Source organism: Paroedura picta, chromosome 2 (genome assembly GCF_049243985.1).
Source record: "Paroedura picta isolate Pp20150507F chromosome 2, Ppicta_v3.0, whole genome shotgun sequence".
Lineage (NCBI taxonomy): Eukaryota > Metazoa > Chordata > Lepidosauria > Squamata > Gekkonidae > Paroedura > Paroedura picta.
In genome coordinates this window covers 28907790-28922219 of record NC_135370.1, presented here as the reverse complement: position 1 = coordinate 28922219, position 14430 = coordinate 28907790, and the positions used below count along the sequence as shown (strand labels likewise).

Here is a 14430-nt window from a genome sequence, read left to right as displayed (position 1 = left end):
GGTAAAATGCCCAGTTGTTGGCCCTCCAGAACTAGTTGGCCCCAGTGTGAGACAGGATGTTGGACTAGAACAGATGTGCCACTGGTCTGATCCAACAGGGCTCTTCTTACGTTCTGGAATAACTGGAAACGTTTTCCATGTGCATTCATTCCTTGAACAGTATCCATCTCGGAAGCACCATAACCACTAGTGAAAATGCTTATGCCATTTGTAACATATATGTTTTATTTTCTGATAAAATATTTGTCTTTTTTTTTTTAAAGTTCGGTATTCTACTGATAGCTGTAACGAGAGAGAGAGAGGCAGAACTGCAATTTCAAACTATCGGCTTGGAAGGCACAGACGAAAAGTGCCAGGATGACCGGCTGGCGTTTCAACAGAAATATAATCATAGGCTATTAAAACGAGACCTTTCTTGGCACAGAAGAAATCTTTAAAAGCAGGGTAAAGTCTCTTGTCAATTGTTGCAGTCATATATATATATAAACCAGCCATAACCTTCTCAGTAGCTGCAAATCTTTGGTTATGTATTTCCAGAGGATGTTTCTGTTCTGTAGGCACTTAAACACACTCAATGTGACAAAACCGAAATGATAAAGTACAGGCCTGTGCCAAGAAGCAGCCGGGCCTGGTTGAAGTCTGCCTAATTTCTATGACTTCACACTCAAGGAGGGGAAAGGGAGGGGGGTGCATGTTATCAGAGGGTGAGTATAACATAACTTCTGGCAAGACTTAAAACAACTTTGTACAGCTCCCCCCCCCTTCAAGGATTAAGACATTCAAAAACAAGTTGTCTCTGTGGTATTTGTCACAGTCAACGTTTTAAAGCTAGACTTGATAAAAGTGGTTTATTCAAAGAGGAATCCACATTTTACAGACCTGCGCTGATAGGAGGCGAGCTCTCTGTATAATCTTTTGGTATACTCCCTTCTCCCATTTTAAAAGGGGCGGAGAGAGTGAATTCTTCAGAGCAACAAAGCTTCCTTCCCACGTAGGTTAATTTCCACATCTAAAATGCATGCCAGCCAATTTCGTTTTCTTTCGCCAATTGGAAAAACTCTTCTTTGTGGGGCTTCCCCCAAAAAAACTTTTTGCAAAACCCCTACATCTTTTCATTCATTCGTCTATCAGGCCCTTGTTTTGCGCAGATCGCAAAATGCAGGTTCTGAATTGACAGCTGATGCCATTGTATTCAACTACAAACTGGTTCAACTGATTCCCCTGAGAGGAGGGGAATGCATGGCGCAGGAAACAAATCACACATAGAAGAAGAAGAAGAGTTGGTTCTTATATGCCGCTTTTCCCTACCCGAAGGAGGCTCAATGCGGCTTACAGTCGCCTTCCCTTTCCTCTCCCCACAACAGACACCCTGTGAGGTGGGTGAGGCTGAGAGAGCCCTGATATCACTGCTCGGTCAGAACAGCTTTATCAGTGCCGTGGCGAGCCCAAGGTCACCCAGCTGGCTGCATGTGGGGGAGCGCAGAATCGAACCTGGCATGCCAGATTAGAAGTCCGCACTCCTAACCACTACACCAAACTGGCTCTCACATATTCCTCACTGTGTACAGGTCGAAATGATGCAATTAATTCCAAGACGTTGTATTGGCTGCCAACCATGCACACAATGGTTGTTCACGTAAGTTCCTACTGAAGATTCGTGTCTAAACTGGCCTTTGACATTGTTTAAGAAACCATTATGACCTTCCGAGATCTGGGTCCTAAAACCAGCGATTTCTTAGGCATAGAAATCCACACGCACCACTAGATACCAAGACTTCTGGACTGCATTAATTACATACAAACAATAGCCATGGTCATCCTCTAATTTCATCTCATTGGCCAATTTTTTTTTTTAAAAAGAGAGAAAACACTTTTAAGTGGGATCCGTAGATATCTGTGAGTAAAATATACAATTTTCCTGGGTGTATACCCATCTATGGAGGTCAGAAAACAACAACAACAAGAGGTAAGGTACAACTAATATAGGCTACAACATAATTTCGTAGTAAACAAAAGAATATAACGTGCAATAGTGCAATTTCTCTTTTGCGGCTCCATCAAGTCTTTAATTTATGCAAGTCCGTGGATTTTTTTAAATTGACGGTTCACTTCTAGTTTCGTCTTTGCCGTGGATTGCTGGTCCGGCCGGATTTCTGAACAGAATCGCTTTGCCCGGGTTCGTTTCGGCCTTTTCCAGGATGACGGAGTTTCTGATCCCAGCGCTGCATAATTCCAAAAGGAAAGGGTCAGTTTAACTTATGTCCAGACAATTTACCATTAGCAGCCTCGAGGATTTGAATCCGAGTAGTAAATTGCCCATCAGCCCCCCATGATGAATTTTGTGCAAAACGGTTAGAGCTGTACATCAATATCCAGGTCAAATATGGGGGGGTACCCAATCAGCCGAACTCATGTTTAAATATGCCCCCGGACTCTGTATCCATTCCCATACCCCATGTAGAAATACCAGAGGACTTCATAAATTCTGAATAACCGGGCCCATTATGCACACATTGAATGATGCATTTTCAATGCTCTAGAAGTAGATTTCCCTGTTCCGCACAAGAAAATTCATCTGCAAAAGCAGATGGAAAGTACTTATGCATTTCTCAGGATGGGAGTATCAAAACATCAGAACACGTACTACTTGAATATCTTCCCCTTGAAAGTGATCCGTGGCAGGTTTGCCGTATTTCTGAATCTGTCAGGCTTTGTCTCCATGGTTGTGGTATCCCGGACACCCTCCCCCACGTCATCTCGGCCTGCCTGGCTCTTTGCAGCCAATGCATCCTGATTCTATATAACTAAATTGGAGCTGAATTGCAGGAATAAACAGCAAATTCTTAAAGTTCTGCTTAACAAGAAGAATTGTACTCTATTGGCTAAAACTGCAAATGTACTGTATTTTGTATTTGCAAAATTGCTAGCCTGCGCGTTGGGTTTCAGTGTATACCACCTTTGTCCATCTGTGTTTGAATAAATACATTTTTTATGCCATTAAGGGTAATCTATCTACTTGAATGTCAACTGTATGATCAGATTAGAAGAGAATTTGCTGTTTCTTTCCCACAAATTAGCCTGAGATTTAAAATCATGCTGTCAGACAAAAACTTCGCACTAACTTCTGCCATTGCTAAATTTGAATGGAAGGTGACCAAATTAAGAAAGATCTGGGCAAAGCCAGAACAATCTTGGCAAAGTTGTGTTAATTACTTGCTGAAATGTATTTTAATTTCAAACTATAGCTCTGTTGATTCTTATGGATGGAATCTTTTCCCATTTTAACTTTTAGTGTATCTTATTTTATTTCCATTGCTGTTTCTGGCCCAGTACCATATTAATAAATTGTTTACTGTTTAGAACATGGAAAGTGCATTATACAATGTGTGCGGAATAGGCCCTAGTCAGTTAATGTACTTTCCATGTGCTTTTGCAGCTGGATTTTCCTATGCAGGGCTGGTTCTGCACTTATTTTGTTTTTTCCATTGTTGATCCTGCTAAATTCAGATAGATTTGAACCCAGGTCTTCCTCCTTCCTACCTCCCCCCAAATTGAAACAGAAAGTGTTCTGCACTTGATTGGGGAAGCTGAGAGGGGGGAAGAGAGGCGTGGTCACGAAGCTACTTGTTTATTTTTCTTTTCCTGAACGAGTGGGGGGGGGTTGGATGAAGTCCAGCCAGCATTAAAGAGTACTTTATTAGTCAGAGCAAGACGCAGCTGAAGCTGCTTGCTTCTTTCTTTTCATGAAGGAGGAGGGAGGGGGGAGCCAGCAGCAGCCTCACAAAGAATGAGGCAAATCTCTGCTGGAGCGCAGTCACTTTAAAAAGGGCAAAAATAAGTCTTGGGAGGGAAGTCTTGCAACCCGGAACCAGGAAGTCTGACACCCAGCCAATCAGGGACAGACTGCTTCTCTACATCAGCACTGTAGGAAGGTGGTAGGCAATGGCCAACCACCATTTGGGGTGTTTCTATTAAGTCAGCTGCAACTTGATGGCACTTTCTGCCCCCAGTCTAGGCCTTCATGCATCATTTCTTTCCTTATAAACCTTTCTATGAGTCTCATTTCAGCCGGAGAAAACCTGCTTTCAAATCCATCTTGCACAGGAGCTTGGTTGACCTGGGTCTATTCTGCACATACTCGACAATGCACTTTAGAAGTAGATTATCCAGTTCCACACAGGAAAAAGCAGCTGCAAAAGCACATGGGAAGTGCATTATCTAATGCGTGTGGAATTTTTATTTTATTATTAAATGTATATACCTCTACCTGCCTTCCTGAAAAACGGCTTGGGGCAGTTCACAACATTGAATGCATCCTGGTCTCAGTCTGCACACATTGGCTAATGCACTTTCAATGTGCTTTTGCAGCTGCATTTTCCTTCTCTGCAATTGCTCCAGAGCAGTGGGAAATCCCTCCAGCTATCAGGCCCGCCTTATGCAGGTGTCTTGGAAGAAAGTAAAAAAAAAATCTTTGGCTTTTAGATAATACCCTGACTCTTAATTATTTGCTGTCTGCTGCTCCTTCCTTTGCTTTTTTTCTATTTTTATTCGTCTTTTACTGTATTTCCTCATTGCTGTTCATCAGCTTGGAATGTTGCATAAGGCAGGCTATAAATATTTGAAAACAATATATCAAGACAATATGAATCTACATTTCCCCAACAGGAAGCAATTTGGGGGGGGGGGGTACAGAATGTTTCAATATTAGTTCATTGTATGTGCGCTAGGCAAGGATTTCCTTTTTGTAAAAGAAAGGTTTTAAGTGCTGGGTCAAAGTTAAATAGTATAGGATTTTGGATGGAAGGGAATGTAAGTCAGTTTTACTCATCTGCAGAATCTTATTCCAAGAAAATTAATTCCTGCTCTGGCTTTCGCCAGGGAACGATTCAAACAAATAAGACACACACATATGGACGTTTTGCAAGATTAGCCCCCAAGGTGTTATTAGAATGCCAGTAATGGCCCTTTTTTGGTACTCAGTTCCTAAACATTGCCTTTTCTCCTTCCAGAGAGTCTTTAATCAAGCAGTTCCCGGCCACCCTAGAGATCGTATTAACAGTGTGAATGAGCGAGCCAACACCGACACTTGATGATTCAAGCAGAAAAGTGTCCTGCGTTTAAGCTTTATTTATTTTAAAAATAAAGTCTAAGTAAAGCCACCTGTGGGCCCATTTGAGAAAACAGAACAAAAGCCGGCAGGGGGAGGAACAGTCAAGTGAGTTGAATGTAACAGCTGGGTAGGAGGAGAATCGCATATCAACCCAAGTTGGAAGGCCAAACTAGGTACTTTAGATTCTTATGGTTGTGGCCAAACCAACATGTTTCATCCCCCCCCCCCCTTCCTGTTCATTATTCTGTACCGCATTACCTGATCCTGCTGGATTTCCAAGCAGCCTCGCTTTTGCCCTGTAGTCCCTCCACCCCACCCAGAACAGCAGGCTTCCATTTTTAAACATACCCCTTCCCCAAATAATGCTTGTGCACAGCTGCATGCAAGGAATCCATTGCCCTCGGGAATAAATGAAATGCATAGTCCGATTGTGTGCATGTGTTACTAGGAAGCAAGTGGCAACGAAGCTACCCTCCTGAAAAGTGTGCATTAGATTCCAGGGTCATGCATTAGCACAATTGCCTCATTCCCTTGAAGGAAGGGCAAGATTTAAAATAAACCAAGTGAACACAGAGGGACACTAAATTGGAATTAGTTGGTCTCAGGAAATCCGGGAGTTGCTCCCGCAGGAAGTAATTTCCTTATCTTTGGCATCTGTTTACACAATTGTTCTTGGTCTTCTTTATCACTGGGTGATAAGTAGGAGCTCACATGCTGTAGGGTCTTTATTGTTTCACTGGATCTTCTATTCCTTTGTGCCCTGTAAGTGGCTTACAGCTGTCTCTTGTGGTGCCTGGTCATTTACCATAAGTATGTTAGAAAATAATGGTTCTTCTTCTTCTCTTTGCCCAGAGCAATAAATCTCTCCATTGAAGTGATGCCCAGGCCTGGGCTGATTCTGCACTTACATTACTTTTTTCCGGTGTGTATCCTGCTGAATTCAGATCTATTTGAACTCGTTCTTCCTCCCCCCCCCCCCACTGAAACAGAAAAGTGTTCTGCACTAGTTAGGGAAGCTCAAAGGGGAGGGGGGAGCCAAGCCCAAATGGAGTTCCTTCCTTCCTTCCTTCCTTCCTTCCTTCCTTCCTTCCTTCCTTCCTTCCTTCCTTCCTTCCTTCCCTCCCCCTCCCCCTCCTGAATGGAGGGGATTGAAGACAACAGAGAAGGGAGAAAAAAAACCATGAGGCAAATCTCTATCCACAGAAGTGAGGGCTTCTGCAGCTTCTACAGAAAGAAAATTATGGCTTCCTCTTTAAGAAAAGCTAATAGCCTTGGCAGGCTTGGCCAATCAGAATTGCTCTACCACGGAGTCAGATGGTCAATCAGCACTTCTCTACCATGGAGTCAGTGCTTTCTCATGCTTTCTCAATCCGATTCTTCCAATATCAAGGATTAAAAGCACTCCTGGATATCGCGAAGAAATGGTAGGGTGATTCCGGATAAATCATGTTTGTTGCAGAGGGAAACTTTAAATCGCCCAAAATCAAAACGGAAATCACATTCTGTGTAGACGGCAGGGACTGAATCAACCTGGGATCAGAATAAAAACTCCGTGCACTTTACGCCCTAGATAGCCCAGGATAGCCCAATATCACCTGATCTTGAAAACTAAGCAGGGTCAGCCCTGGTCAGTATTTGGATGGGAGACCAGCAAGAAAGTCCAGGGTTGTGACAAAGAGGTACGCAATGGCAAACCACCACTGTATTTCTCCTGCCTTGAAAACTCCACCAGGGGTCACCATAAATCAGTCCATTCTATGTTGGTCTATTATTACATGTGTAGTTAGAAATGTGATGTTTTTAAATGAAGATTATGTTTTTAATACGTTTAAAAATTATTTTTGCAGCTCAACCTTTTGGTTCCTAACTTTTCTGGTTTTGGTTTCCCTTTTTGGTTTTGCATACTAAGGAAAACGCTCTCCCGCAATGGAGGAAGTGCACTAGAACAAGTCATGGACTTCAGCTTTGTCTTCAAGGACAAAAATACAACCCACTTGTGCACTGGACAACTCAGGTTTCAGTGAGATAAACAGGCAGGTGCTGCTCATTTATTATAGAGAATCCAGATGTCTTCCCTCTAGGGTGTATTTATTTTTATTAAAATGTTGCATTTTCCCCAGTCTTAGCAAATACCTAGCAAAATCCAGCTCTTCCACTGTTAGCACATTCACTGTTATTACAACTATGAAGTATGGAATGTGGTCATTCAAAATTCATGGCCTCTATGTGACTACTAGCCTGAACCCAAATGTGGCATCCCTGGGTGCCATAGCATCTGCCAATGCATTTCCTGGAGCTCATTTGCTTTGTCTACAAAGCACCTTTTCCCTGAAGCAAAGAGCAAGTCCTGGCTTTCTTTCAGCTCACTACATAGAAGAACCCAAGAAGCATCAGCTTTGTGCCTGCTATTTACACCCGGCTGCCTTCGGAATAGCAGAAAGGTTGGCTTGCATTCTATGAACGGTTTCAGCATCCTACGGCAGCCATTTTGTGACTGAACTCCACAACATCCATTTTGCTCATTCCCCGCCCTCAAAATTCCCATGTACCCACAGACTCAATATGATTTGTGGCCCCTCTCTCCCAGTGATGCTGCCCTAAGTCTCCCCACCTCATAGCTGTACCCCATTTACAAACTTAAAAAAAAATTTTGGTAGATGAAGGCAACTTCTAATTGCTCCCCTTTCTTGTCCCCCCACCTCACCACAAACCCTAGAGAAGGCTTTCTTAACCAGAGTTTCAGGAAACCCTGGGGTTTCTTGACAACCTTGGAAGGGTTTCCCAAATGTGTGGGAGTTCATTAATTTTTAACATTTTTAAAAAATTTGTTAAACATTTATCGGGTGTTGTGACCATATATGGTCATGTTGACCCCTCCAATGGCCAATGATGGGTCTGTGGACAGTGCCGTGAGTTGTAGAGGATGGCAACCTGTTATTAATTAATTAATATATATATATACTGTCATTCTGATCGAGTCTAACGGTTTGTTGCATTGAGAGGAGTTTTTATTATGATGAACCGCCATTTTATCTGTTGCTGGGGGACTGGTTAGTTTTATTAATGGGGTTTAATTTTATATTGTGTATGTTTTTATGATATTGTTGTGAACCGCCACGAGCCAGCTTCCTGGGAGTGGTGGTATAAAAATCCCACAAATAAATGAATAAATAAATATATAGGGGGTGGGAAGGGGAGGGGGCCCCTTGTGGTCTATGCTTCTCAACCATATTCTGCATGATCACATCACTTCTGGGGTTCTGTAGAATGTTTCAGGGGTTTCTCAAAGGTAAAAAATGTAAGACTACTCTACCTAACATTTGAGACTGAAAAGTAGCAAGGTCATCCCGCCGCCAATCCCCACTCTGGCCTCTATTTGAACTTTTACTTCTACATTACTTATGTGCCCTGGCATATCCTCTCTTTTTTATCCAGATCCAATGGTAGGTCACTAATCTAAGCCATGCTTTAGAAAGATGTACACCGCTATGTGGAATGTTGCACTATTAGTCCCGGAAACAACCTCCAAACGTCTGGAGAATGTCAGAGCTTGGTAATGTAGACAACAGTGGAGCAGCTATGATAAAAGAGCGCAGGGTCGGCTATCTGCCTACCTTTAAAAACAACAACCTTAAAAATTGATCACCGTTTCCTTGTTTTTGCCGATTTATAACGTTGCGATCCAGCCTTTCTTCCCATGAAGGCAGTTTGCAATTACGCCTTTCTAAATCCACTGAAATTAACCGGTTTAGAAGAGCATAATTCTTCTCCGGATTGCTGAGTAGGCATCACCAACGCAAAATATTGAGCAATGCATCGAAATAGTCTGTTTCTCAAGTTTCTGCTCGGCCACCATACCTGGCTGGGACCAGTTTAGTGGTTCTGGTCTCGATTAGTGTGTTTACAGAGAGGTGGATAGCAATGCTGTGATTTCATTCCCCTCCCCCCAAAAATGAAAGCAAGATATACCCTATTTCTGAACTGCAGCTTAGTCACTAAGGCACAGCTCTGCTGAATAAGTGAGCGGCGGGCCTTCCTGTTTTAACAAATAAAGCCCCGTAACTAAAGGGTTCACCATCATAATTCTATCCACATTGCCAAGTAATTCAGAAGGATTTTCTTTGATTCAAAGGGACCCTTCCGTGGACACTGAAATAACAGAAAGACCTTCAAAGCCTGGCGCTTTCCCCTCTGGAATCCCAAAAGGCAGGTATTTAAAGTGCCTGACTTAATGCTCTCCAAACCCCTGTAGGGATGAACTGAGGGAGCTATTGTTCCGTGCTCTGGCAGCAGTTAAAGAAACAGGAGAACAAATGCTTTCGAGGCAGGTCGGTCGTGGGGCTCAAAGGGAAAGGACGGCTCAAAGCAACGAAAGTAAAGAGATCTTAAAGGCCCTGCAATGTGATCAAATACACCCAGTGGCAGACAAACAGCATTGATTACTTTATTTCTTCATGGACTTTGTTTCTCAGGGGTCCTAGTTTAGTGCCCACGGATTCCAGGGCACCTGTTGTTACCTTTCCTGACACCCTCAAGTGTTTTTAGAAAGCGTGTGGGTCCAGGTGTGCCCTTTTGCACATTGGGGATTCTGACTGGCTGTGCAGATTTTTTTAAACTAGTAAATAAGCCCGCTGCAGGCTTAATGCAGCGGGCGCTAGCGAGGCTGGGGAGTCTGGCAGGGCGCGGCCAGGCAGGGCCGGCTCGGGCTGGGCCCGCGAGTCTGGCGGCGTGGCCTACCTTTCCATTGGCGACGCCCGAACTGGCTGTGGGCGTTGGCAGCGAGGCAATCAGCAGCGGGGCCGGACGGGTCAGGGCACCGGGCAGGGAGGCCGCAGCAGTCTCGAGACGTCCCATCCGCCCCGGAGGGAAGAAGGCGAGCTCCCACAAAAGTCCCGGAGGCTTGCAGAAGCACTTTGCTTTTTTGGGGACCGGCAGGGCATCGAGCCGCGCCCGGCCGCGCCCGCGGGCCGCGCCCGCGCATCGAGCCGCGCCTGGCCGCGCCCGCGAGCCGCGCCCGCGCATCGAGCCGCGCCCGCGAGCCGCGCCCGCGAGCCGCGCCCGCGGATCGGGCCGCGCCCGGCCGCGCCCGCGAGCCGCACCCGCGGATCGGGCCGCGCCCGGAAGCCACGCCCGCGGGTCGGGCCGCGCCCGCGAACCACGCCCGCGGATCGGCCCGCGCCCGCGAGCCGCGCCCGCGGATCGGGCCGCGCCCGGCCGCGCCCGCGAGCCGCACCCGCGGATCGGGCCGCGCCCGGAAGCCACGCCCGCGGGTCGGGCCGCGCTCGCGAACCACGCCCGTGGATCGGGCCGCACCCGCGGGCCGCGCCTGCGGATCGGGCCGCGCGGGCGTGGCCTGCACGGGCGCAGCCCGGCCCCGATTCCTTCTCCCCGCCCTCCCGCAGTAAGTAGCTTCCCGGGCCGCAAGCTTGCGGCCTGGGAAGTTTTTTACTGCGGGGGGGGGCGGGGAGAGGGAGCTGCGGCCCGGCGCCATGGCCTTCGCGGCCTGGCACCGGGCCGCGGGCTGCAGGTTGGGGACCACTGCTCTAAGGGGCCGCCTCCAGCCTTCAGGTGAGACTCGCCATGCCTCCTTCCCTGCTTCCCTCCGGTGCGGCTTCCCTCCGGCGGCAAAGGGAGCAACTGCGAGCCGCGCTGCGCGCGGCTCGCAGTTGCTGGGGCTGGGAATCGGAGGCACCAATCGGCAGGCGCTGTGCGCCTGCCAATTGGTCCCTCCGATTGTCTGTCCGGAGGATGGGTCCAATCCGGACCCTTCCTCATCACGGACACATCCCGCCCCAGAACCCCTTACCCTTTTATTTAGTCCGTGGCGCCCGCGGCGCCACGGGCGGTGTTTAGATGTTGCTTCATTAGCAGCTGCTGCCACAGAACAGGGATTTTCACTGGGATGGGATGTGTCTGTTTTAAAAGGCACCCTCTTAAACCAGCCATTCTCGACTTTTTTTTTTACTGTTGAGAAACCCCTGAAACATTCTTCAGGCTTTGAGAGACCCCAGGAGTGGCATGATCGTGCAGGACATGGTTGGGAAGTAGAGCTGTGTACACAGCCAAGCGGGGCCCCTCCCTTACCGACCCCTCCAGGCCTATCATAGGCCATGGGGGGGGCAGGTCAACATGACCAAATATGATCATATCACAGATAAATGTTTAACAAATTAAAAATATATATTAAAAATTATTTAATTACTACCCATTGGGGTATCCCTTCCAGGGTTATAAAGAAACCCCAGGGTTTCACAAAACCTTGGTTGAGAAAGCCTGTCTTAAGCAGAGATGCTGTTAGAAATGTTGGAAAGTAGCTGTAAGAATAATCTGAGCCTCTTGTGGCGCAGAGTGGTAATGCAGCAGACATGCAGTCTGAAAGCTCTGCCCATGAGGCTAGGAGTTCAATCCCAGCAGCCGGCTCAAGGTTGACGCAGCCTTCCATCCTTCTGAGGTCGGTAAAATGAGTACCCAGCTTGCTGGGGGGTAAACGGTAATGACTGGGGAAGGCACCGGCAAACCACCCGTATTGAGTCTGCCATGAAAACGCTAGAGGGCGTCACCCCAAGGGTCAGACATGACTCAGTGCTTGCACAGGGGATACCTTTATACCTTTTACCTGACATTTTGTGGTTGGCTCCCCTGCCACAGCAGCCATTTGGGGGTTGCACCCTCAATCCTAAACTGGAATTCCCAAGGTGCCCCTGAGCTTGGAAAGATTGGGGGTCCCCTGCAATATCCGCTTTGAAGGGAATTAACCGGGGTGACAATGGCAGTTATATATAACTAGGGGCCAAGCCCGCTGCATTCAGGAATACAATGGGTGATAGATGGGTGGGTGGAAGAACTCTGTGAATGGCCTCTCCCTCCAGGGAGCCCTTCTGTGTGCTCAGGGATCTACAAATACTGCATCTTGCCCTCAGTTATAACCGGACTAGAACTAAGGACGTGTAGAATCCCAGGGGCTAGAACAGCATGCTCAGCTGTAGTACTGAGTAGCTACAGCATATCAATTTAGCTAACTTGTTCCTCCTCTCCCTCAAGATAGTGCTTTAGTCATAAAAAATAAAGCCAGAACATCACAAATGATCTATAGCGACACCTGGTGGCGGTTTCAAGGCAGAGACATTTGAAGGTGGTTTGCCACTGCCTGCCTCCATATCACAACCCTGGTATTCCTCAGAGATTGCCCATTAAATACAAGCCAGGGCTCACCCTGTTTAACTTCCGAGTCAGGGCGACAGGGAATCAAACTGCAAGAGGCCTTTGACAAACTGCAAGAGGCCTTTGAGAGCCAGTTTGGTGTAGTGGTTAGGAGTGCGGACTTGTAATCTGGCATGCCCGGTTCGATTCTGCGCTCCCCCACATGCAACCAGCTGGGTGACCTTGGGCTCGCCACGGCACTGATAAAACTGTTCTGACCGGGCAGTGATATCAGTGCTCTCTCAGCCTCACCCACCCCACAGGGTGTCTGTTGTGGGGGGAGGAATGGGAAGGCGACTGTAAGCCGCTTTGAGCCTCCTTCGGGTAGGGAAAAGCGGCATATAAGAACCAACTCTTCTTCTTCTTCTTCTTCTTCTTCTATACTATGAAATACACTCTTTCTTTAATAAGGGGATGCTGCACAGAGATGTTAACTTGTGTTACTTAGCCTCTGCATACAACAGCTTAAAGTGAGCCTCTTGTGGCGCAGAGTGGTAAGGCACCTGCCTGAAAGCTTTGCCCATGAGGTTGGGAGTTCGATCCCAGCAGCCGGCTCAAGGTTGACTCAGCCTTCCATCCTTCCGAGGTCGGTAAAATGAGTACCCAGCTTGCTGGGGGGTAAACGGTCATGACTGGGGAAGGCACTGGCAAACCACCCCGTATTGAGTCTGCCATGAAAACGCTAGAGGGCGTCACCCCAAGGGTCAGACATGACTCGGTGCTTGCACAGGGGATACCTTTACCTTTACCTTTTTACAACAGCTTAAAACTCTGATTGCATATTCTATTCTCTCCCCAATGTTATTTAACATCAACATCAGCTTTTCTCAACTTTTTTTTACCATTGGGAAAACCCTGAAACATTCTTCAGGCATTCTGATTTCTTTGCCACTTGGTTTTGGGTTATGCTTTTTTCCAGCAAGGTTAGTATGTGAGAAATCCTAAACTGGACTGCTCAGCATCTACTTAGCCAGCTTGGTGTAGTGGTCAAGAGCCTTTGATCTGGCAAGCTGGGTTTGATTCCCCGCTCCTCTACATGCAGCCAGCTGGGTGACCTTGGCCTAGTCACAGTCTTGTCATGGCAAGAGCTCGCTTAGTCCCACCTACTTCACAGGGTGTCTGTTATAGAGAGAGGAAGGGAAAGGGATTGTAAGCGTTCAGATAGTGAACAAATGGGGTATAAAAACCAATTTGTCTTCTTAGTTTTAGTGTATTGAATGGGGCTTACTCTCAAGAAAGTGTCCTTAGGGCTGCACCATCAGATAGCTGCTCTTAAGTCTTTTGTGGATTTGTTAGTGTCAGGATTACACAGAGATTCTTTTCTTTCTATTGTCTTTCTGAACTCTCCACTGATTATTCATTTGGGTGACTTGTTAATGGTTTTACTGTCTATTTCAGTTTGTTGGGAGCTTATGTGAGCAGCATTGGGAAAGTAGGATATTAATTTTTTTTTAAATTAGTATTTGTATTAAGAAAGAGCCAGCTTGGTGTAGTGGTTAGGAGTGCGGACTTCTAATCTGGCGAGCCGGGTTTGATTCCCTGCTTATCCTCCACATGAAGCCAGTTGGATCATTTTGGGCTCACCACGGCACTGATAAAGCTGTTCTGACCAAGCAGGAATCTCAGGGCTCTCTCAGCCTCACCCACCTCACAGGGTGTCTGTTGTGGGGAGAGGAAAGGAAAGGCGACTGCAAGCCGCTTTGAGACTCTTTTGGGTAGAGAAAAGTGGCATATAAGCAGCTCCTCCTCTTCCTCCTCCCCCTCCCTCCTCCTCCTCCTCCTCCTCCTCCTCCTTCTTCTTCTTCTTCTTCTTGCACTAAAAATACAGGATTGCTTGCCTTTGTACTAACTTTCATTACCAACATAGGTTTATTGGTCTGAAGCCAGGAATTTCAAGATGAATGATTGGGGATACATAGTTTGAACTTTGTTCTCAATAAATATTATGGTATTCGTTTATGTTTTAGAATTGCTGCAGATTAAGGCTCTTTGGCATGAGAAAACCATATTTTCTCAATTCAAATCGATATCCTTTATTAGGCATTTAAAGGCACATTTTCTCCGGAAATCATCTTGACTGTATTTACAAAAAAATGTCTAAGTTCAGAAACTGCTTATGG

The 14430-nt window shown here is 46.5% G+C and overlaps 1 protein-coding gene across 2 annotated transcripts in view; it reads right to left on the bottom strand.

Moving 5' to 3' along the window:
- Positions 1-207: 207 nt before the first annotated feature.
- Positions 208-14430, bottom strand: part of FRZB (frizzled related protein) — a 58270-nt gene continuing 44047 nt past the window's right edge. For both annotated transcript variants that reach the window (XM_077319533.1, XM_077319532.1), the window contains one exon: positions 208-2222. In XM_077319533.1, coding sequence (XP_077175648.1) covers positions 2112-2222 — 111 coding nt within the window. In that variant the 3' untranslated portion in view covers positions 208-2111. The remainder of the gene's footprint in view (positions 2223-14430) is intronic.